This window comes from Lates calcarifer, linkage group LG4 (assembly GCF_001640805.2).
Source record: "Lates calcarifer isolate ASB-BC8 linkage group LG4, TLL_Latcal_v3, whole genome shotgun sequence".
In the NCBI taxonomy this organism is placed as follows: domain Eukaryota; kingdom Metazoa; phylum Chordata; class Actinopteri; family Centropomidae; genus Lates; species Lates calcarifer.
In genome coordinates, this window is record NC_066836.1 from 20,976,870 (window position 1) to 21,001,169 (window position 24,300).

Sequence of the window (24,300 nt, forward strand, 5' to 3'; positions counted from 1 at the left end):
TATTACAGGCAAATGAAGAAAGACACAGATGCAGCAACGCAGAGCCAGTGCCAGGATTTCAGTGCATGTAATAGTGAGCACACTGGACTTCGATCTATCATTTCATTCTGTTTGCTATCGTTTCCAACCTCTCCTTCCACATATACAGAACATTCAAATTCAAAGGTTGTATTTCAGTGTGCAGGTGGGCAAAGTATGGGCCACATTTCTTCCTCTAAACGATGACTATTTCATGTAACAAGGTCTCAGGATGACACAACTTTAACTGCAATACAAAATGCTCGACACTTTCATAACAACAGCAGTTTAATCAAAAAAAAAGAAGAAAAAAATCTTTCAAACTTTAAATATATTAAATCTTGCACCTCGGGCCTTTATCTTGCAAGCCAGCCTTTTAATGCATTTACCTTTTAAATTCAGGTATTTTCATTTACTTTTTCATCAGATGTTATGATGTATCTGTGTCTCCATTTAGTCACCAAAGATATTTGTCCCTGGGCCCTGTAAAGGCCACAGAAGTTACATCAGCTTGTGAACTAGCATTGCTTTTAATTAGATTTTTTAGTTTTTAAAGCATAAGTCATTAATGAAGTTAATGAATAAGAAAAACTTTCATACAGAATGGAAGAGAGTCAGTTCTTACTGAAGTAACTAAACCAGTAGCCAGTCTCTAGTTCCTTGATCTTCGCTCTCATCTTATAACATCTGCTGTAAAAGCTTTTCTTTCATACATTAATAGCCATCCCTCATCAAAGCCTCACTTCTGTGGTAAACTGACTTCTTTGACATGAAAGGTTTCCAGAGTTAATAATTTGCTGTTTTTCTTCTTGACTTGTTTTGTTGATCATGCCCTTGAAAGGCCAACTTGACTGATTCTGTCTTGTTTTGTAAAACCAGCAGTGCAAAGAATAAAAGATTTTCAGTATACTGTCATGTCAAGACAGGAAACTGAAACCAGGAACTGTTGCCTCTTTAGCCTGGAAAATGATTCAAATTATGAACCAGTTATCAAAGTAGTTATCTATTAATTTTCTGTCAACTGACAGCATCCTTGATGAATAAAGTGGAGCAAGTACCCCTCTAGTTTGCATTGTACTTGGCCAGATGTGCACTTTTCAGTAGCTGGGCTGTGAGTGACTGTGTTTTTCACAAGAACAACACAAGTACAGCCTGTGCACAGATTTAGAAAGGCTTGTTTTGATCTCAACCAAGTCTTTAAAATGTTATTTTTCATTTTCTTCCTGAATCCATTCAGTGAAACCATTTCCACTGAGGACGTTAAGCTTTTATTACGCAAAGCTGCTCATTTTCCTTCTTTTCCAAACAGCACCTGCAGATACAATGTGTTTTTTTGGGAGGGGTAGTGCTGGCAATCTTCCCAGCAACAGGCAATAAACTGAGACAAAAATACCAAGTCTACAAGGTGTTTCAATGTGATTAAAGCAACAATGTCAAGAAAACTCCCGAGAACTCTTACCCTTTAGATGTTTACCTCGTGTGTCATGGCCTTGAGCATTTAACATCCTTGAGGTTTTCATTTGCCCTGCAGTTTGAATAAACAATTTTACCTTGATGCTGGGTGAATAGTTTTCCTATGTTGCGGCACAGTGAGCTTCTTTGCTCATAGTTGCTCATAATTTAATGTGCATAACCCTATGCTTAAAACCAGTTGCAGCACTGTTTGAAGGAGGGGGGGTTGGACACACAGACAGTGGTGGGGAGAGGAATTAAACCCCAGATCTACAGCCGCAGTTATCGTAAAACAAGACAAATCTGTCTGGTTTGGGATGAACATTTAGGTAGTTTTGGTATCCGCAGAGCGCTAAATCTCCTTGAATATGTCTTCCCTGTTGCTGCAGTTTTCCTTTCCTTTATCTCATTTCACCTCTCTCTTCTTGCTCCCCTGTTCTCTTATCTTTCTATCACACCCCACCTTCTCATGAGAGCTTGTTTACCTCTGCCTCCAGGACAGTTTTGTTACTGACTGGATGTACTTAATAATTTTCTGGCCTAAAACAACAGCTCCAGACAGCAGTGGTCTTAGCTATACAGCCACCTTGACATTTTCTCATTGAACAGCCCCCCTTCTGAAACAACTAAATGCCAAACGGACACCACAGGGCACAATTATACCACTTTACACGAGAGAGGGAGGGGGAGACAGCTACAGCTACAGCATACACACACACACACACTGACTTCTCTACCCATGTAGCCCACCACTGTCCTACAGTCATTTATTTTACTTTGCTAATTGCTTTAATGGGGTATTCAGAGGCCAGCCTGTTCTGTAAGCTAGTGGCTGCACACCAACTGTCTTCTCTCTGTCTCCATTAATAGGCTCACAATCTTTAGTAATACAATCAGTTGACAAGCACTTGATTGTATAACCTGCTCATTAAGACATAGTTAATTGTTGTCCTTTTTACTTAATTGCTTATCAAGCAATGATTACTCACACCCACACACATGCATGTACACCAATGAAGCCCTTTACTGGTGCAGTTCATAACACTTCCTTTTCAAATGCAGATTTGCGCAATGTAATTAATCATCTTTTTTTTTGTTTGTTTGTTTTAGCTTGCTCAAGTCACACCTAATCAAGATTACAGCCATTCATTATTTCCTGTCTTCAGATAGTGATTTTAAACTATGCAAGAGGTTGAGTCCACAGAACTCCATGAAAGTGCTTACATCAAAAGTTCACTTGTACATGGAGTCCCCCAGGAGTTATATTTTACTTAAGACACGGAAGTACTCTTTTGCAAATACAGGTTTTAGTGCAAAGGTAACACTGCAGAGTGAAGCTGCTGACTGGTCAGACAGCAGATAGAGCTACGTAAACACAGCTGAAGTTGGCAGAGAGTTAGTTAAATTCAGTGGGGCCCAAAAGTCAGAGAATACTTTTGCATGCTAATGGGCAAATTATGATTGGCATTCCAACTTTTATAGACTATTACTGTTTTTCACTGAGTTTTCCCAACCCTAAATATCAAGACCTTACTTACAAAAATTGCTTGGAAAATGTTTTTTCCCACCAGTATGATTAGCATAATGTTTTTAAACATAAATTAGCCCATTTATTACTCATCACTCCTGTTGGTTTCCATTCATTTCAGCACAATATGAAAATCATCGAGCAGGCCCCTGAATTATGTAATCCATCTAGATAAAAATTTGTCTCATAAACAGAAATTCTTCCTGAGTTTACAGATAAGTACTGGTTTACTTGTCGTGGGGAGTTCTTCTCAGTCTGTGAAAACAGATGTGTAATGTCTGGCTGAAGAGGGGCGTTGTCAAATCTGACAAATAACTCATGGTGATGTTGTCAGGGTTATCTCGGTTTGTGTCCAGAGACTCCAGATTTATAACAGAGAGGCTGTGTTACAAACTGGGGGATTTTGGAGCCCGACTCACACAAGAGACTGAAACTGAGGATTTCACAGCCTCTTCTGCTTTGATTGTGAACATTCCTTTAAACATCTGTCTTTTGTGAATCCCCTAATTCACTGAAAATGCAGGAATACCTCTTTTAACTGCATTACCACACAAACTGATGTGACATCATTGTGAAGGATTATACATAAGCAAGTTTCAAAAGTCAATTCGTCAAGTAATTTATTTTTGATGCCATTTGAAATTGAATGGAGATCAATGGCTGCTTCAGATTGTGAGAAAAATAAGATACAAATCTAATTCTACAGCCTTAAGTACATGATTTGTCCTTAAAACTTGCAAACACTTTGTTATGGTCCTTGCAACATTTAATCTCAATATCATTGTGCATTTAAACTTTCTGTTTCTGGATTTGCTACTATGAGAGAATACAATGAAATACAACTCTGTGTATTTACATCCTGTGCTCTGAAACATTGAATCAGTCAAGATGATCTGTCTAGTTTTAGCCAAATGCCGTGCTGATGCCTCACTTGTGTGTGATTAAACCTATGGTCAGTCTGTCTGAAGCCAAACAGCCGTGTAAACTGAGCCAATCCAAATTTGAATAAAGAAATGACTGTAGGCTAGAGCTTTGCATGCAGCATGTATTTGCTGGGATGTCATGATTGGATAAGTTAGTATGATTCAGACAGAGGGGAAGTTGACAAGTCAGGATAAAGGAAAACAAAAAGGATTTTAGATATTGTGGACTGGGACGGAAGAACATTTTCACAACTGACTGTGGCACCTGTTGAAAAGTCATGGGTTTGAATTGCGGGTCAGATTGCATCTGGGTAAGAGATGGTTGTGCATGGTTGTTTTTTTCCACCTTGCCTCTTCATTTTGCTTGTCTGTAGGTTTGTTTGGACATGCTCATCTTATAGCACATTCAACAATAAAATACAATTACGGAATTGAAATTGACATGCAATTTTAGCGCAAGCTAAAGGCTTTCAAACGGGTGCTTAAGCACTATAATGAAATCTAATTCTTAGTGCCTTACCGGGGGCTTCTTAGTTAATTACTGCAGCTGGTGAGCTGACTGGTAACATGATAACTAATGGTGGACAAGCTATAGCCCTAGCCAGTCACTATAGCATACCAAGCAAACTAGCTGGCTTGCTAATTGATTGCAAGTAAGGTAGCAGGGACGCTAACTTGGCAAATCTGCTGCTTAGACTGCAAACCATATTTCATGCAACAGTTTTTATTCAGAAGCAGATGATGGTTATATACAAATGAGTAGTGTAACACAGCTAATGTGGTAGATGATTTGCTGTTGGTCAGAGGGTTCAGTTCCTCATGTCAGAGTTCATAAAAGTTGAGCTGAACTGGGTTAGCTTATTGCCTCCATGAGCAAATCCAGTACAAAGTGGTGATAACATGACATTTTGCTGTTAATGCTGGTCTGGGCCCTGGGCCCTTACTGCACAATACAAAAAACACTGCTGTCATTTACTTCTGTTGTATTTAGTAGAATAATTAATTATCTGTTAATCTGTGTCATGTGTCATGACACTGTGTGTGTGTGTGTGTGTGTGGGCATGCATGTGTGTGTAGGCATGTGTGTGTGTGTGTGTGTGTGTGTGTGCCTCCCTCCATCTTGCCCCCCTTCCATCCTCTGTCTCTCCTGCCTCCCCCCTTCTCCCAAAATCCCTCTTTGCTTTTCAGTGCTGGTGGGTGGGGGAAGTAGGATGGATTGAGGAAGGGGGGGGGGGGGGGGGTGCAGATGGCTTGGCCAGAGAGAAGAAGAGAAAGAGAGGTAGAGTGAGAGAGGCAGAGAGTGACTGGCGAGCAGCGGGCTTTTTTTTTTTTTTTGGCAGGGTCGGTCGGTGGGAGGGCCCATTGTGATGCAACGTTGCATAAATAATGCCACGGGGCTTCTAAATGCTCCGTTGCTATGGGGACCTTTGTGCCTCAGTGAACACAGTGTGTGTGTGTGTGTGTGTGTGTGTCTGTGTATGTGTTTCATGGCCCCTGAGGAGAGACAGAGAAAGAGACATAGACAGAGACAGAGAGAGAGAGAGAGAGAGAGAGAAAGAGGGGGACTGAGTTGCAGTCAGCTCAAGTGACACTTGTAGTCTCTCTCTCTGTCTCTCTATCGCTTGCTGTGTCCTGACCCAGGACAGATGAGTGTTTGGAGGAGGGAGAGGAGTGTTGACGCTTTTTGACCAGAGGGGAGCAAAGAAAGGCGGGATACCTTGTGATTTTGTGTCTCTTTGTGAAGTATGGTCCATGTGAAGGTATGTGTGCTTGCTGCTTCCATTCCTCTATCTCCCTCTTTTGATTTATTTATTTTTCCCCACTTTCCACCAGCATTATAAACCAGAATACATTCCATCATGGTCTAAGCTTCTTCCTCTGCAGTAACAGGTGTCTGCCTGTCAGCCCTGAATTGGAGGGAGCAGAGAGTGGAGGGGCAGGGGGGAAAAAGAGGGAGCGATCGCTTTTGTTTGGCTGTTTTCGAGGAGCCTTACAACCAAATTCTCACGACTTGCCATCCAGCTAGTTAGTCAGCCTGCTTAGCCTCTCAGCTGTGGGAGCCAAACAAGCAAAAGAGAAAAAAAAAAAAAAAAACAAGAGAAAAAAAAAAAAAGCTTTCATCTTTTCCTTGATCTGTTGTGGTGATGCTGCCTCAAAGTAGGTTGTTTTTTCTCGCTTTTCTTCTTCTTTCCATCAGCTGATGAGGGTGTTTTGATTGATTTGCCTGCAAAAAGTCAGATCACACAGGGATAAGTAGTGTTCTTGCATGCAGTGCTGCTTAAGATGGAAATGGAGATGTGGCTTTGTAGCAAGGTGGCTGATTTGCATTGGCATCAAAGGATTTAATTTTTATCACAGACACTGAAAGCCATGTGCCTCTGATAATTAACTCCCTGCGATATTAAAAAACTTCATGATGATTGATGTTAGGCCACTAAGCACTAAAAAGTCAATTTTATTACATGGCTTTTGTTTTTGTCCGTTTTAAAAATGATTTACTAACAGCTCAGTAAATAAAGCCAACTCAGCACAGGTGATTTTTTTTTAACTGTTTCTGTTGAGCAGCTATATTTTTATCTGCAGTGCAGTATAAACACATCCATGTATTATCATGTTGAAGTTAAACAGGGAAGAGTCTGCATGTTGCTCTCACTGTTTAATACTATTCACACTTCATGGCAATGTGTGTGTGAGTGTGTGTGTGAGCATTACAGCATGTTAACATCAACAGACTGTTCTGCAGTCACAACATTTTCCACTCCGCAACTGCTCAAGTGAGAGTTTGTGTGTTACAACAGAACATATATGACACTTGGCAATTGCACATAGCATTTAACTGTGTCATGGAGGGAGGGAAGCTTCATGTAATGCTGGCACTCATGGTGGGTCCATATCTGCTCTATGTAACACAGCAGTTAGTCTTAATTAATGTGTGAAAGTTGTGTGTTCTCAAACGTGAGACTGTAAGCTGCAGAATTAATACAAATGCCTTTATACTGTTGTCTTCTGCGCATATGTGCACATGTGCATGTGTATGGTAGGCATGTTTCTCTATAATGTGTGTATGTGTGCCTGTGTATGTGTGTCATTAATAAAGAGAAAATGGGGCATAATTACAGTGAAATTTGCAATTTGATTTGTTAACTTATTACATTAATGATTCATTATAATCAAATTGTATCATTATGGTGGAAAGCCTGGATTTGCCTCAGGCATCATCAGCGTTTAAGCTCCCACGGACGAGCACTCTGCTCTCTGTCAGTACTCTTAGGCAGAAAATTATGTAACCATTATAAATAGCATTAAAGTTCTTTCTTGCTCGGAATCGTATTTTTCTGATATTTTAAGTGTATACCAAGTATCCAAAATTTTTTGAATGTATGTCATTTCAGTTTGACGTTTTATTCAGTTTTAATAATATGTAATTGACTTGTGATATATGTAGCCAAATTTGGCTGGAAACTGCATGAGGTTTGAGTGTTAGATGTGCAACACGCTATACTTGTGGGGGTGCGAGAGCTTGGAAGGGACCAAAATGCTGGATTTGAAATGGCCGTTTGAGGGTTAAGACCTGGTTTTCGGGTGGATATTAGAGAGTTAGTTAGAATTAGGTTTAGGTTAGGGGAAGGATTAGGGTTGGCATTTAGTTGTGAAGGCTAGGTCAGTGACGGGTTTCCACAAAGACTGGTGTACAAGGACATGTGTGTGTGCTTGTGTCACTTCAAAGCGACCTGCCACTCAAATCAAATGAAATGTATGAGGGCTGGTTCACCTACTGGTCTGAAATTTGAACTTTTAAAACATTCAGAGGAGCTTTCTTGTCCTCTCTGTATTCAAATGCTGCCTGGGGAACACTGACTGATTAAATCACCCATTCTAACCTGATGTATTATAATTTTATCACTTTTATTATCTGGAAACAATCCACCGTCCACTTGGATTGATTTGTTTTTCACACAGATTGGTGAAATCAGTTATGCTTAACCAGCTATAATGACTGTGGCATCAGACACAAATACTGTAATCAGCTATTGGTTTGTTTGTTTATCATGTAATGAGTGGTTATTTATTACACACTGAACAACATGAATTAAGCACAAATATAATGGACCTCATGCAAGAACCAATTTATACAAATAAATTTGTTCCTAAATGGCACCTGTGAGTAACCTGAGAAAACTTTTTGTATTCACCAGTTTTCTTGTATTTAACATGTTCTCACTGTCAGCCCTCTCTGACACCTGACAATGTAATGTCACAGTACTTGGTGTACATGGCATTGACAGGTGTAGTAGCCTAATATTAATTAATTATAATTAATATAAATTAATTATAATACTAGTGCACTTCCACATTTGTTGTTTTCTTCTGCTCATGTCTGACAGCAGGACTTGAGCTCTGCAGTGTGAAATTCTTCTGTTTTATTCTTGGGTGGTATTTTTGTGAATGACACTTACCTACAAATGTAGCAGGACTGGCAGCCTACTATAGTATAGCAAGTCAGTAATGACCAAATCTTTTGAACTCCCCCCCAGGAGGCCACACCTTATTATACACACTTATGTATGCAGTATTTGATTTATGAAAACAGAACCTCAAAGTTTAAATATAACAAGGAATACTTTTTCTTGGCTGAGATGTTTATGTGTCGAAAAAATCAAAATGCAGCAAAGTGAAATGGAAATAGCAAATTAATCATGACATACAAGAAGCATGTGACTTAAATGTCCACTAAAGCTTCTGCTCCTCTGCAGAGAAGAAAAATGGCAGCAGACGAAAAACATCAGGTCTATGAGGAGCTGTTAGGAGACTGTAAAGTTCCTCAAACTAAAACATTAAAGAAACATAAATGTCATATTTTATTTTTTCACTGGTTTTGAGGTTTGAGTAAGGCTCTTATAAGTATGTCATCTCATGCCCTCTACTGCAGTGATAAAATGGCACTAGACTGGTTAATTTGCGCCAGCAGCTGTTTTTCTCGATGAACAAACTCTGCATATGTCTGCATAACAGTATTGGATGTAGACGCACATTCATTTGCATTTTAATTTACAGATTTTCTAGAATCATGTAAAATGAATGTTAAATTCAGAAGGAAACTTAGTTCATGAAGCTCATTGTTCACAAGAATGGAGGATTTAAATTTTTTGGTGTCTCCTCCAGGAACCCAGGCACCATTAACAGTAACACTACTACCTTTTGATTTATGTTTAATACATTTTCTCAACACATTAAGCACGTATTGTCCACAGATTACCCTATTTTATTTGTCCAGCAATTCCCAATGAGCTATTTTGTAGCTGCACTGTATTTTAACATGTTTCTTCTGGGGGTGCTATATCTGCAGCCACAGATTCGGCCTTTAACTTGGGTGATGGGACTGACAACCTTTTATATTCCTCCCTTCGTACCACCATGTGGTAACAGCAAGACACAAATCCATTCAGTTTCAGTGTATAGATGATTTGTCAGTCAAGCATTAGATTAATGCTTTCATGTGGATCTGACATTTTATGTCAAAAAGTAGCAAAATTATTCTCCCAAACCCCCCTCAAACTTCATCTGTTCCATGAGTTTCCTAGTTGCAGAATAACAAGTGTCACATTTGTGCTGGCTTTAGTTTGGTGTCACAGTTATGCGACATATCAAACTCCTCTCAGTGAATATCTGGCAGTGTGGAACTGGCAGACCTAGTGATATCTGTTGTGTTTTCCCACCACAGACTGCAGAGTCCATTTCACAACAATTAAAAATGTGTCAGGGACAACGGAGCCAAAATAATGATCAGGATGACTGTAAATGTGACAGTAAATAAATAGACAGATTGTTTTGACACATTCTTTCTCTCTCTCCCTCTCTCTCTCTCTTTCTCTTTCTCTCCAGGAGTTGCAGTTTGAACGTCTGACCAGGGAGCTGGAAGCCGAACGACAGATTGTTGCCAGTCAGCTGGAGAGATGCAAGCTTGGCTCTGAGACTGGAAGCATGACTAGCATCAGGTGTGTGTGTTTTTGTGTGTCTAACACCCGTCAGATCCTCTTCTGTACACTCTACTTGTGTGTGTCAGCTGTGCTCATGCAGGTGACTGGCTTTACAGCTGGTCACATTAGAGATACACTCCTTGATTTGTATCCAGATTTCATCTCTGTGGTTCAACCCACAGTTCAAAAACACTGTTGTTTTGCTTTTAAAGTCAGAGGGTGCAATGTTCCTGCATTCCTCTGGTGCACTGGATTGTGTTTCTTGTGATAACCACACGTTTACTACAGTAGCTACTTAGAAGAGCTGCATATATAAATATATATATATATATATATATATATATATATAGCTTATCAGAGTGGAAGAGATAGATATATCTGGTAGTCCTTTGGTCTGCTTTAGCAGAGTTGTAGTGAGATTCATTCAGTTTATATTAACTTAAGTATTCACGGGTGCTATATTGCATAACCACAGTAACTTTGAGTCATACTTAGCAGAAAACAAAACAAAACAATGGATTCTAAAACATTTAATAATACAATATTTATGCAATATACTTCAATATTTATGCTCTTGAAATTCACAGATTTCCTTGTTTGTGACATGAAAACATATCCCAGTATGTATTTGCCGAGTTTTGCAAAGTCTTTTTCTTTTGCGAGGGTGAAGAACAAAATTTCTGTGGCATAATCGTGCCAAATCTGTCAGTATCACTCTTCAGGTTGATTGATCGAAGCAGCTGCTTTTAGTAGTTAAAATGAATTTGAGTCTCAGGTCTGATGGCACAGAAACAATCCTCATCTTGGCTATTATAATGTGCTATTTATTGTCCATTAAAAACAGCAATTGCTTCTCACAAAGAATCCAACAATGAACAGCTGTCACAGGAGTCCATTCTTCTGTTCAGGGCCTTCATTTTCTGTGAAGCGAGGACGTAACCTGTACACAATGTGAAGAGACCGTCATATTATCTGCCGCTGATTGAGTTTGGACCCGAGCCTCATCTCTGCTCTGAGCCCAAAGAACACATTCTACACATTCCATACCAGTCCCAATGTGAAAACAGCACTCCTGACACAATAGTGGTAATGCACTTAGCTTGCCTCTCAGGACAATGTAACACGATTAAAGCCTCTGACTCCATTCCTCTGTCTCCCTCTCATACATACACATAAATAGACACACACAATCCATCATCTTTTCTCCTCTTTGATTCTGTAGAGCGAGCAGGGATTCCGTCCGTCTCAAACTAATTACTCATCTGCCGGCATTGTAATTCTCATTTCAGTTTTAGGGGTGGACCAACAAAGACTGGGAAGATGAAACTGATCCATTCACAAGTCTAATTAACCGGTGTATGCATTCAGCTCTTCAGCACTGTCACAGGGCTGTACTGAGGGCCTCCATTTAAAACAGCAGCAACATGGGAGATGGAAGAGGTGTGGAGTCCAAAAAAACACTTCTTCCACTCCATCACACAGCTGCACACAGTCAGAATAAAGGCTGCCATCTTGCTAACTCGATTAGATGGGTTTATTATTTAGTGAGGAGCAGAGTGTCTTGTGGATTACATTGTCTTCCATTGCTTTTTATAGACCATCCACTTTGTTTGACGTAGAGGTAATTACCAGATGGACAAATGGTTTGGCAAAACACAAACAAGTCCACCAAGGCAATATGCTGGAGGTTTGTAGTGCCTAAAGTGTGTAGGATTTATTATTCAATTACCTCTGGAACATTAGTATTGTTGCTGTTCTGAATAGTTTTATTCATCACTGTTTTTCCCGGTGAACAAAAGGGCCAACATTTAATCGGCAGCTACAATACATGTACAAGAATTTATCTTGGTAGCAATTGTGGCGAGGCTTATTGACACTGTGTACAGCAGTTAAGCTAGGGGTGTGAATATATTTTTAGCAATTTAGTGGAAGCAAAATTAAATTCAAATTGTTGCAGAGTTTTGAGTATTAATCTTCTTTGATTTTATGATCTTTTTTTAAAAACCTGTTTTTTGTGTTTAATCCTCAGCTTTTATTTCACAAGGATAGCAGAAATCCTTTAGCATGACCCAGATGCATTTTAGCTTATACAGTATTTTTTTTCTCTTCTTTAGCAACGTATCAGCATTACTCTAAATCCATGTTGTCCAGCTGCAGCTTAGCACAGGTCATTTAACATTAGCAAGGGGTCATTTGTGTTGTGCGAGTTAACATATAGCTGCCATTTCTGCCTTTGCCATCTTAGCTCGCTAGTCCTGTCAGTTGTCTAGCATAAAAAAGTAGCTTAATAAGCAGGGCAAGTGTTCCATTCATCAAAGTTTGATTTCGTGTTTGATAGCAAGCTACATTATTTCAAAATGCTGGCAATGTCCATGACAGCTAAAATGTTAGCTACTATGACATTGTGTTTGTGTGTCTCCTGCCCTGTGGTGCCACATAGATGCCCCATTGTTTGTAAAATGCCAGATATGGTAGGAATATGTAATATCCTTCATTTACCTTCACATACTAGTACAGTAATTGAGTCTGAAAAATAACTTGACACAAAGTTTCCTTACACTACCTTTCTCACCTTGACAAGAAATACTAGGAAAAAGCTTGTAATTTGACCTTTTGTTAAGGTTTTTATTTTGTCAAACATTATATTAGTTGTTTCTTCTCAACTCATAATCATCAAAGTTCATCAGACAGTGCATTAAATGTATAATTTGGATCTATAATCTATATTAAGACAGTTAATTTTGCATCTGTAATATAAGATGTTAAATCCTGACCTAGTACACTAACTAGGAAGCTCCAGTGTTTCTCTCCTTCACAGGCAGCCTTATTGTCTTTCCCTAAGGAGCAGCTCTAGTTTCTACACCCAGCCAAACCACAGGTTCATACACTGAGGCACAGTAGATATAATATGACCAACGGTGTTATGACCAGGGACAATACAATAGTTGTGTGGGGTTTTCAGACACCGTGGCAGATGGTGCTAGAAAGATACAATAGAGAATGGGACTGTGTCATTGTGCTCAGGGTGACTTTTCATTAGCTTTTTCTGTGCTAGCTTTAAGGTTGGAAAGTTAATAATGTGAGGAAAACTGTGTCTGCACTGAAAATACAGATTTTTGTGTCACAAGAAGGAACTCCCTAAAAATAACTAATATGGGAATCATCAGTTCTTCTTGTGGTTTTAAGTCAGGTCCTTGCCAGTTATGTTTCCTTTTCCTTACTATTTGGATGTAAAAGTCAGAATAACAAGCAGGCACCAAAGTTCCAGAAACAATGGTTAATCTGTCCCCAGATAGTCAGGTTAAACCACAGAAAAGTTGAATTATGAATGAGTGTTAATTGCAGCTCTGTGGCTGTGGGGGTGCTGGGAGTTCAGGAACCGGCTCCCGTTGTGTTGTGGGAAATAAAGACTTTCAGAGGTGCTAATGAGTTCTTCAGTTCTGCCTTTGTTTCCAGTCCTAATCAGTCACCACAGGTCACAGTGTCTGCCACGGCATATGCTGCTGCTTTATCTCTTCAAAAAGCACGAAGCACAAAATGACTCTCTCTCTCTCTCTGTGTTGCCCTATCAGTCAAAATGAGACAATGTGGGAAGAAGAGCATAACATATGTTGCCTCATCAGTTAAAGGACCAAATGTCAAGGTTGGAAGTGATACACTGGTGGTTCTTCTGGTCTTAGATTGAACAACAGGTGGAAATGAGCAGAAGATTATAGTTGTATTGTCTGTGTCAGTATTCACAGTTGAACCATTAATCTGTTGTATTTGTGGTGCCTTTAGCAGTTGAAAATTAATGGTCAATGTAGCTTTAGTCAATAATTCAATATTTCATTAAAGAGTAAAAGCTGCAGCATGTGTTTCACATGTTTTAGAACTGGTGTACAGTCAGAAACTTAAATAGCAAAAAAGCCAAATTCCTGAGCCATTATAAAGCTGGCATAGCTTTCTTTTCTATGAAATGTTTTTCTTTTTTTTGCCTTAGGGAGAGGTTCTTCTCTACTCCTCTTCTGCTCTTTTGTTACTCTGTTTCCTCCTCACTCACTGTTGTGTTCTCTTGTTTTATTTTCCTACTTGGCCTTTCACAGTTGTATAGCTCTCTGTCTTCACTATCTTTATCTGATCTCTCCTCAAGTTGTCAGCTGTCTTTCTGATCCAGACACAAGGTTAGGTTGTTAGAGCAGTTCAGTAAAGAGTTATTATTTTGAGCTCTGTTGCTGTTTCAGTCAAGTTCGGTTGTACATGTGAAAAGACATTCACCTATCAGACCCAGGTCTTGTGAGTTGTGGTGCATTTTTAAATGAACTATGGTGCAGATGGTTGACTTATCTCACCCAGCTACATCATGGGTAGCCATCTATGAATTAAAAGTTCTGAACTAACTAATCTGCCCTTTATTTTGAGCAAAGAAGAATGAAAGAGAGAGGAAACACCCAAGAAAATCAGAGTAGTATCTCTCTCTGTAGTCTCTGTTGGTGTATCTCCCTCAGCCTAGTGTTTAGCTGCTCCCTGGCTACAGTCCCTTTATCTAATCATCCAAGTGGACCTCTGACAGCGAGCACACACCCAGCAGATACAGATATCTTAGCTCTGGTGGCACTCTGGTTGTCACTCCACTCTGCTGGCCGAGGAATAGCCACCTCCCAGGGCGGGCTATTTGTCTGCCTCTGTTGGCTGGGCATATTTGCGGCATTTGTCTGGTAATCAGTGGCATGGCTGCGTGCGTGTCTGGCTGCTGAGTGGTGTGTAAATGCGTGTGTGCGTAAGCATTGGCTGTAAACACAGCACCCGGCGAGACCCACCGCCGCTTGTCTGGCGGGAAAATGCGACCCGACTTGCGAGCCCAGCGAGGGCCCATTACCCAGAAGCTGTCAGGGCGCTTGGCTGCCAGCTTAGACTCACAGCACTGTGGCTCTCCCTCTGTGTCCCCCCAGCACACATACACTACATAACAGAGATATTTGCAGAGGGGGGGCAGCTTTACTCAAAACTATTACCTGCTTTTGTTAAATTGAAGAATTCTTTTCAAGGAAAGGTTCCTAATAGTTCTTTTAAGGGAAAAAGAGTTTCCCCACTGAGGCAATCTGAAGAATGCATTATAGCTCCATGTACAACATTTTCAGCAAAGAGCCAATATCAAGCCAAAAAAGTAAATTTTTTCACCCCTGTGTTCTTTGGGTGAATAATATATATATATAGTATGAGCACTGAGCAATGCCCAGCCTTTTACATATGCACTACACAAAGGTCAAGTGTGTGATGGTGGCTGCCTGATGAATGCATCGCCTGGGATGCCTTCACAGCAGACAGGATGAAAGAGAAAGGGAGGCAGACTCGTCAAAGGCAGTTCAGTTACAGTAGAGGAATAGCAGTAAAATAAAAAATAGGTAAATAGGTGACTATCGAGAGACGAAGATTATAATGAGGCTCAACAAAAAAGTAAAAATCTGAGAGATATGAAAACGTAGTTGATTTGCTACAGGACAGTTTACGACACTGTAAAAAAGCAAGAAAATTAGAAAATAGCAAATTACCCTAGTAGAACAAGAAGTACAAGTCTTGGGGATTTAGTTTTTCTGTTTATGTTGTCGTTGAATGGACATTTTAGACTTCTCTCTCTATCATGGGCATAAACTGCATCATCTGGAATCACATTACATGCTCCTCTCTAAATGCCAGTGCTCTGAGTGGGTATGTCTTAGCTGTTCCTGGATGAAATGCAGACAGACTTTTAGTTAAAGGCCACTACCTATCAGCCAATGTTGCATACAGTTTGGGTGACCTGTCTGGTATTTTGAAAAGTTGAAAAGGCTCTAAAAGTTTTGATTAAATAAAAGAAAAAGAAAAAAAGAAATACCTTGATATTCACAAAGGAAACTCTGGTGTAACTTTGGAGCAGTGCACCTGTGTGTCAGTGAATCATCTGTGATCTTTAGATTTCTTTATTTCTTTCTGACATTTGAGGGCTTTGATATTGAATTATCAATACTCTCATTTATCCACCCAGCATTTGGATTTCTCTTATGTCTTTATTAGGAAAGACATATGGAAATACAATGGGTGTAATGATGATGATTGTGTTATTGTTGATGATGTGGATGATGAGGATTTTGAAACCTTCATTGATCCAGAGAAGACTGACTGTTTGATGATGCCCTGTGTTCTTGCTATTGATCTGAGAGAAAGAGGAAATAGGAAGGAGGGTGCAAGTTACATTTTAAACACCAGCATTTGGTGTGATCCATACTGAATTCTAGGTATTGATCTGACGGAGTGGATGTGAAGAGAGAAGGAGGAGAAAAGGAAGAGAAGGTCAGTATGGTGTGATCTATACAGGACTCACCCATCTGCTTAGGTGAATGGGCCGAGGGATGGAGAGCTGAGTGGGGAGGGATGGGAAGGGGAAACCGAAATGTAACTGTAATGAATCTGGTTCATCATTCCCACATTTCAAAAGGACAGGTATTATTCAGAAATGTCAGCAAAAGTATTGGTGTTTGTTCCAAACTCAATAATACAACACCAGCTTGTATCTAGCAGTAGACTTTCACAATTTCACACACTGTGATTTCAGTTACTAGAGTGGAAGTAAATTATTTTTACTGCTTTTTCAATAATGGGGTAGAGGTTTGTTTGCACTTATTCTTTTGATGTTATTGGCAAAAAAAAAGATGGTATTTTCAGTTTACTTTATGACTGACAAGGCTGGAGAAGCAGTCAGGCATACCAGTCAAATGACCTGGTGATTCAGACCCTCAGGGGCATTGTGATGGTTGCAATTTGATTTATTACACATTTATTTGGGAATATGGACCACTAAAACACAACATACACCTGTATGGTTTACCTGTCTTGTAAAGCAGCCCTTCTGAAAAAAATAGTCGTGTTTGTCCAAATTACCCCAAAACAGGGGGCAAGAGAATTGCCACTTTGTTTTTCTTTTTTTACTCATTCAGTCTCACATTGTGTTCATATGTTCCATTGTTTTTCCTCAAATAATCAGTTGTGATGTCCTATCTCTCCGGCCGACTTCATTTTCAGTTGTCAGAGGGTGCTAGTGTTTGCTGTAACATTTTTAAAATAATCAAAGATTGATGCAGATTTAAGGGTTAGTATTTTGCTAAGTCAACCCTACATAAGCTCAGGCAGCTGTAGTGATCTTAGCACTTAACACCACCCAGGCTATTTCTCTGTAGCTACAGTATTTTTCATGGATGTAACTAGCTTGAAATACTTTCAAGGGCCCAATACTGTACAACCGACAAGGTAAAGTTTCATGAGACAGCAAACTACATTAGTAGGGTAGTTTTCAGTAACCTTATTATATAGTAAGAAGGTATTCAACGAAGAAGCAAAAAATAAAGCTAAACCCAGTCAGTTTATGCTTTACTGTTCTGTTATCACAGATTCCCTGTACATTTTTTAATGTGGGAGTGTGTTGCTCAGTAAAATGCTTTCACCAGCTCTGTTCATCTGTCTGGGGAAATATCAGATGAAGACAAAGGAACAGTTCAGTGTCACTGTAGTCAAGACAACAAATACCATTTTCAATCCTTTCATCTGAAACTGACACTGAAATTTTGGATAAAAACTCACAACAACGTTATCAACATTATCAAAGCCTCAGTAAATGTGGTCTAATATTGAGTTCATATTGAGTTCAATAATAGTTTGCACAGCCAGTAGTGATGGTAGCAGATTAGTCATAATACTAGTACACATTTTAAGCAAAATAACAATACTTGTACTTGAGCAAGGTATTGCAGCTTTCTGCCTTTTACCATGTATAGTTAGGCAGCATTTTTAGCTATAGTGTAGTGTATAGCTGGGGAAAGTGTGGCTTTTTGAAATAAAAAAGAGATGGAAACCTGGGAGAGGAAGAGAAAAAGAGGATAGGCAGGTTGAAAAGAAGACAGAGAAGGAAATGGGGAGTCAATATGGATGCAGAGTAGGGAGGTTAGGAAGAGGGAGGGAGTGAGAGAATAATAACATGAGCCAGGAGGCAAGCGGGGGGAGAGGGGGGAGGTATTCTCATGTTAAGCCCTTTTAACCTGCCATCCTGCAAACATACGCAAACACACACTGAGTTAGCATGAGTCACTCGGAGACCCAGACACTCTTAATAAGCCTTATATCCTCCACCGTCACAGACAAGCTCTGTCTGTCACACGCAGTTGTGTGTGTGAGTGTGTGTATGTGTGTGTACCCCCCAACTGGCTCTCAGTGTTAGTACAGTCATCTGCGACTATATTATTGATCTTCCACCAACATGGAGACAGGACTGTTGCAGTTAAGCTCCAATGAGAACCTTCTTAGTCCACACACACACACACACACACACACACACACAAATACATATTCATGCCGACTTGAAAGAAGCCTGTTGGGAAACACACAAGCTTAAATACAGTATTCTTTGCAGACTGGGAAAATGCAATGCAAAGCTGCTAATACATTGTTTTGGAGAAATTTTACAAAACTTGTACCACAGTTTTTTTCAAAGGACATTTTTGCCTTTCTTAAATTTGCTTTTCAGCATTGCGATTAGTTTTCTTGGCCATTTTTATTAAGCTAAGTAATTCATCATTTGCATTAAGAATCTGCAAATAATTGCACTAAACACTGTGTCAGAGAGGGATATTTTAAATGCTATTTATGGTTGTGATGTTGCGCTATATTGCATTAAAGTGACAGGTATTAAAGGTGAGGCAATTTTCATATAGATGCATGATTTTCCCAATCAGCAAGTGATGCATTGAGCAAAGCATCTAAAGTTACATTTGTGTTCTATCATATGAGGAATGTGGCAAAGCAGGCTGTCATTGATGCGAGGGGTAAATGGCAGTCTTGTCATAGTTACCTATAGTGTAGGTTTTTATTCATAGTGCAGCATCAATTTTTACCTGTTGATAGCACCACTGATATCTTACTGAAAAGGGGATGATTACTGAACCTAAAGAGTCACCACCAGTCTCCACCATCATTAGAAATTTGAAGGAGAAAACACCAGTAGCCTATGCTGACCATTCACAGTTCTCTCAGCCCCCATGTGGTATTTCTGGAGCTGTTCTCCGGCAGCTGTCCTGATGTGTTGTTACATTTTTGAGAAGGTGGACGTCATGCACATGGTCACCATAGTTATAACCCCTAATGCATCATTTTAGTCAATCAGATTTACAACTAGTGGTGGAATGTAATTAAGTTTGTTTGCTCAAGTATTTTATGCAAGTACAATTTTAAGGTGTTAGCTCTTAGATACTTAGATACTGATTGCAGCTTTGCCCTTGTTTGGTATCCAGTAAATCAAAACCTTTAAAATGTATAACAACTTCAACTTTACTGAACATAATTGAATCAATTTCTTATCACACACACCTCCTCCAGCTGCCTCACAGACAGCCTGAATATTTTAAATCCCCAAACCTAGCAAGTCCAGCGTGGTTTTACAATACAAAACAGGCTAAGTGCCTCCTGCCAGTTCAAGCTGCCTCATCCACACATAGGTAAAGGGAGCGAATGAGAAAATCATACACTTCTCTATGGGATGAACTGTTCATAGGAAAACTCAATTAAGTCAGTTCCTTAAATGCAGTCATGGCAGTTTGAAAGCAGAGCACACCTGGGAGTCAGCTGCAACAGCACAATGGGACTGAGGATGTATCGTCGGCCATTTTGACTATAAAGTGATGTTTTCCCTAATTTAGCTCTGGACGTCTGCCATCCAGTAAAGTGGCTTGGCTGGACCCGATCGATGCTGATAAGGAGACCTGGCACACGGCTTCTGATAGTGTGTGTATGCATGTACAGTAGGTGTGTGTGCAACAGGCCGAGCCCAAAGCCAGCAAATTGATTTGACATCTAGCTAGCTAGAGAGTACATGGTCACAGCTTTGGCTTGTCAATCGGGAGAGAGGAAAAAAAAAAAAACACAGTACATTGCCACTAAAGCCCTAACAGTTGGACTAAACACAGTGTTTTGGCACCAGGGCTGTCACGTATCGGTTTTCATGGAGAACTTGTCCAGCCAGCAGCACTGGGGACACAAACTCCCTGCAGAAATGTTGAAGTAAAGTGTCTGCTACACTGCAGCAGCTTGGGAAACATTTTCCTCGCTTGAATAAGTTTTTTTTTTTTTCTACTAAAAACCAGCAGATAAGAGAGTATGTCAGAATGTGTTATATGATTTTTTTTTTTTTTAAGAAAGTTGAAATGTGCTGTCCATTTTAAGACAAAACCCCAATTTCTGGAGAAATAAAATATTGCTGTCTCCTTAACAAATGGTCGCTGAGCAGTTATCCCAAAGGGAGGTTTTGTCTGTTGACAATCACACTTATTTATAGCTCTTGACAGGCTCAATATTTCAGCCCTTGATAACTGGAAAAGAAGGGGAGGAGATGTGGAGAGTGTTGGCTTACTGAAGTCAGCACACATCAGCTTTTGTTTGTATTGTGCTTCGCTGAAAAAGATGACTGATCATGCCACACTGTGAAGTCCTGCAGCACTGCTCTCTGAGACTCTTTGTAGTCATGCAAAAGGCTCATTTTTGATTCTGTTCGAAGGAGGGCTTGAATGCCTGTACAGCACCATAAGAGAGATGTATCACAGCCAGCCATTTTTGACATCATGTCTGTCAAGAAACATTTTTATCCACATCTCTTTTTGAGAAATCCAGATTGATTGGGAGTGTTGGAGAGTTTTAGAACATGGATTATTTATGTGCCATGAGAAATTTATAAAGATATCTCTAGGGATGTTATCTGTCTCTGGGCAATTCACAGAGTGTTTCTGGAAAGACTGGCTGGTGTCACACAGAGAACCAACATGTCCTCCTCCTCGCCTCTCATTTAACTTCTGGCCCCAAGTCAAAATGGCCGCCTCCCACACTGGCAGACTAGGAAGTCAATCTGACCAATTTACTGGGTCACAGGAGACTTCTGCTTCTCTCTCTCTCCCGCTCTCCATTTGTTTGGAGCATGTGGACGGGGTAACAGAAATGGCGAGCTGTGCCTCATCCTGCTGTGCTTTAATCACTCGCTTCAAAGGATCTTGTGTTTCTCTCTCTCTAAATGGCAGAGGGGAGGAAAATGAAGCTCTACCCCACCTTGCCCGAATTCCTGTACATCAGACCCAGACAGGACTGATATCTCGCTTCACCTTCGCTGTCCTAGCTCCAGTTTGGCAACTCATGCTGAGCTTTTTATATTAAAAAGGCACTGAATTTTGCTAAAAAATATTATCAGTCGTAGCCAGACACAGAGCTCTGCATTCAGTCAGTGATATTTTCTTTGGTGATTGTAATCTGCTGAAGCACTGCTGGCAACCAGAATTATTTTATTTGCATTTGCAACTACACAAAGTTTTAGTTTTTATTGCTTTTTTTCCCTCTTCTCTCTGACCTCAGTGAGGATGTATGTGCTCTAACAGACAAGCTCATGTACAAGACATGTGACTTGGTGGTATTGGTGCTAACACGTACACACTCTCAGTACAGACATCTCACCCCATATGTGGTCCCCCCATCTGATTTTTTGAAGTTTCACCAGGACCTTCTCTACCGAGCATCATCTTTAAACTTCATCAAGTTTTACCTTGAAATGTTCCCCAGTCTCAAAGATAAAACAGGTTTGTCATTTTGGCATGTTGACATTTTTTGTCAGTGGCTTTTCTCAACAATTAAAGGTCCCATATTTTACACTTTCCCAGTGTTTTATTTGAAGTTTTGATATCCATAAGAAGATACTGAACAGATGGTCATATTGTAACCAAAATGCACTGGTATTTCAGAGAAAATCAACTTTAGCCACTGGCTCTAATATTACTATCCTATCTTAAATTTCCTTCGGTATTAATAAAGTATCTATCTATCTATCTATCTATCTATCTATCTATCTATCTATCCATCCATACATTTATATACATTTCCTCAACATTTTTATGTTGTTGACTGAGCGGCAGAATGGCGTTGTGTCGTTAGTTATTACACCTGAAAAATACGGTGGATCTGGGTGGGATGTGCTGGAGGCATAGCTCAGGGTGGTGACTCTATATTTGTGACATCACAAAGTTATGGAAGTCCTTGACTCTAAAGTAAACAGCTTGTTTAGATGCATACTTTCTGAATACATGCTTTGTACATTTGTCTGTCCATGGATTTACCATTTTGATACGTTCACAGTATTTATATAGCACCTGGACCTAAATCTCACTGTCTGCAATATTGGACCTTTAAAAACCAACCCACTCAGTCTTTTGGTAGGGATTTTCTACCATCTCATTACGCCATTATGCCATGCATTATGTACTACATGGCCTCTCTCTGAGTTGTAATGTTCAACACTCTCCAGAGGCTGTTGACATTTTCAACCCATTGAATTCTCTCCTCTCTTGAGATATGAGATACAGCCAAGGAAGATAGTACCTGGACAAAGCAGCAACAGGTCACTATTGTTCCAGTATAATCTGTAATTAGGTAAAAGTCAGGTGACCGGGCAAGATAAAGCAGGTAGTTACAGAGCACACTGGGCTCTTACGTCTTCCAAGTCAGACTGTAATTAAAGGTCCACAATAGCTGTTCTGGGATTTGCCTGGACTTTCTCCCCTGACTGGATGATGGGCTTTCTGACTGCCACCTACAGTATGGCTGTAGGAAAATCACGCTGGTGTCCCATTTCAATAATAGCAGCATTTCTGGACTCAGCATGTATCTTCCTTTGTAATTTGGCTGTGAGTGTTTATTTGTGGTCTCACAGCATCTACAGTGTGAAAGGTCTCAGTGGTACTGTGCAATGTCAAGCTTCCAAGGGCTGTTCAAGGTTCATCTTAAATATTGTATGCTCCATATAGAGCAATATCATTTATGTCTCCAAGCTGGTCTTAAATCAGCACTCTCATACTAAGAGACTGACAATAAGTCTCATGTATAACTACTGGATTTCTGTGCTATAACAGGGTTTTGCTGCGATATTTTACTCAGTGCAGGGGTGCTTCTACAACAGCAGTCTGCTACAGCTGCATCTGCCATCTAGCAACATTGGTGTTTTTTTATCTTTAAACACAAAAAAAAAATCTGGGGCTGCCAAATAAAATCAATTCTATCAACAACATGTACTATATGCTTCAAGTTGCTGCTATCTACCTACTCTAATTTCATCATGTAGCATCAGGTTGAACCTGAAAGTGGCTATAATTGATATTTTTATGAGAAATCAGAGGTTCACCATCTATACCTCCACCTCCACTTTACAGAGCTTTACAGTGACTGTCTGCTCATTATGTAGCTGTCCAACCCCCAACTTTACTCCTGTGGTTCACTGTCATCGGCGTCAGGGTGATGTTTTTGGCAGCAACAGGGAGCTGCAAGGATGCTAACTGCACAGTACCTGCTCAGCACCAAATAGCTGACGGACAGTTGGTGTCACTTGTTGGTGAACACAACGGAGCATTTAGCATCTGAAAATACAGATATTTCCTTAGAGACTAAAAACAAAGCTTAAATAGAGGGAATATTAGATTTGCAAGGTGGCCAGGAACACAACTCAAAATGAATGATAATGTTTCTCATTAACTGCTGAATGTGCAAATAAGCAACTGTTTGCTAACAGTTTTCCAAAAGGGAACTGGACAACCCCACAAGAGGTTAAAATCATAAATGCTTGTGACTTCCCACCAGTCAGTTAGAACTGAAGAAGCTTTACGGATGAGAGGCAAAATGTTTTCAAGAACCTCAAGCAAGTCCAGTTGCCTTTGTGCAGCACTTAGAAATAACATGATGTGGATGACTGATAATCTTTGCCAGACATGCATTCATCACATCAGCTTAAAGGGTGGGGTATACATCGGTGTTGTGTCCAAGTTGTGTTGTAGCAAATGACCAAAAATTTGCTACCAAATGGTGTGAGAGAAGTGAAAAACGTCTCTCTCCTGAGAATGACCAATCTTCACTGATGGCAAAGACAGTGGTCCAGTGCTGTACAAACCAGTACCTGATGTTAGCAAAACTTTAGAAGAAACTGTAGATAACTGCTGCTTCTAATGCTGGCTGTACTCTCTTGTTCTCTTTACTCTTTACAAATCTCCACATTGCTGACGGTCGATATCTGTTTTAATGCCCTGATCGAAGGGCCACTGTCCAGGTCCAGAGGTGAACATGATGTTGCATTTTGGCTGTGCAGATATTTTTTTCTTTTTTTGTTTAGAAAGCAGTGTTACTGAGGAGAAAGCACTGACCTGCTGTTGCAATGAACACTAAAGCCTAGAATGGACTCAAAGTGGATTTAGTGTAACCTTAATGGAGGTTAGTAATTAATAATATAGCATGTTTAGCTAATTGATATCATAAACAATGTTTATCTTTTGGCCCAGACAGAGAAATCAAACTTTGGAAGTGAATTTGCTTCAAGACCATT

The 24,300-nt window shown here is 39.9% G+C and overlaps 1 protein-coding gene across 1 annotated transcript in view; it reads left to right on the forward strand.

Moving 5' to 3' along the window:
- The window catches only part of ctnnd2b (catenin (cadherin-associated protein), delta 2b), a 181,204-nt gene that overhangs the window by 38,832 nt on the left and 118,072 nt on the right, over nucleotides 1-24,300 (forward strand). Inside the window, 1 exon segment of the mRNA XM_051070171.1 lies at nucleotides 9,805-9,917. Within this exon segment, the coding sequence (XP_050926128.1) occupies nucleotides 9,805-9,917 (113 nt within the window).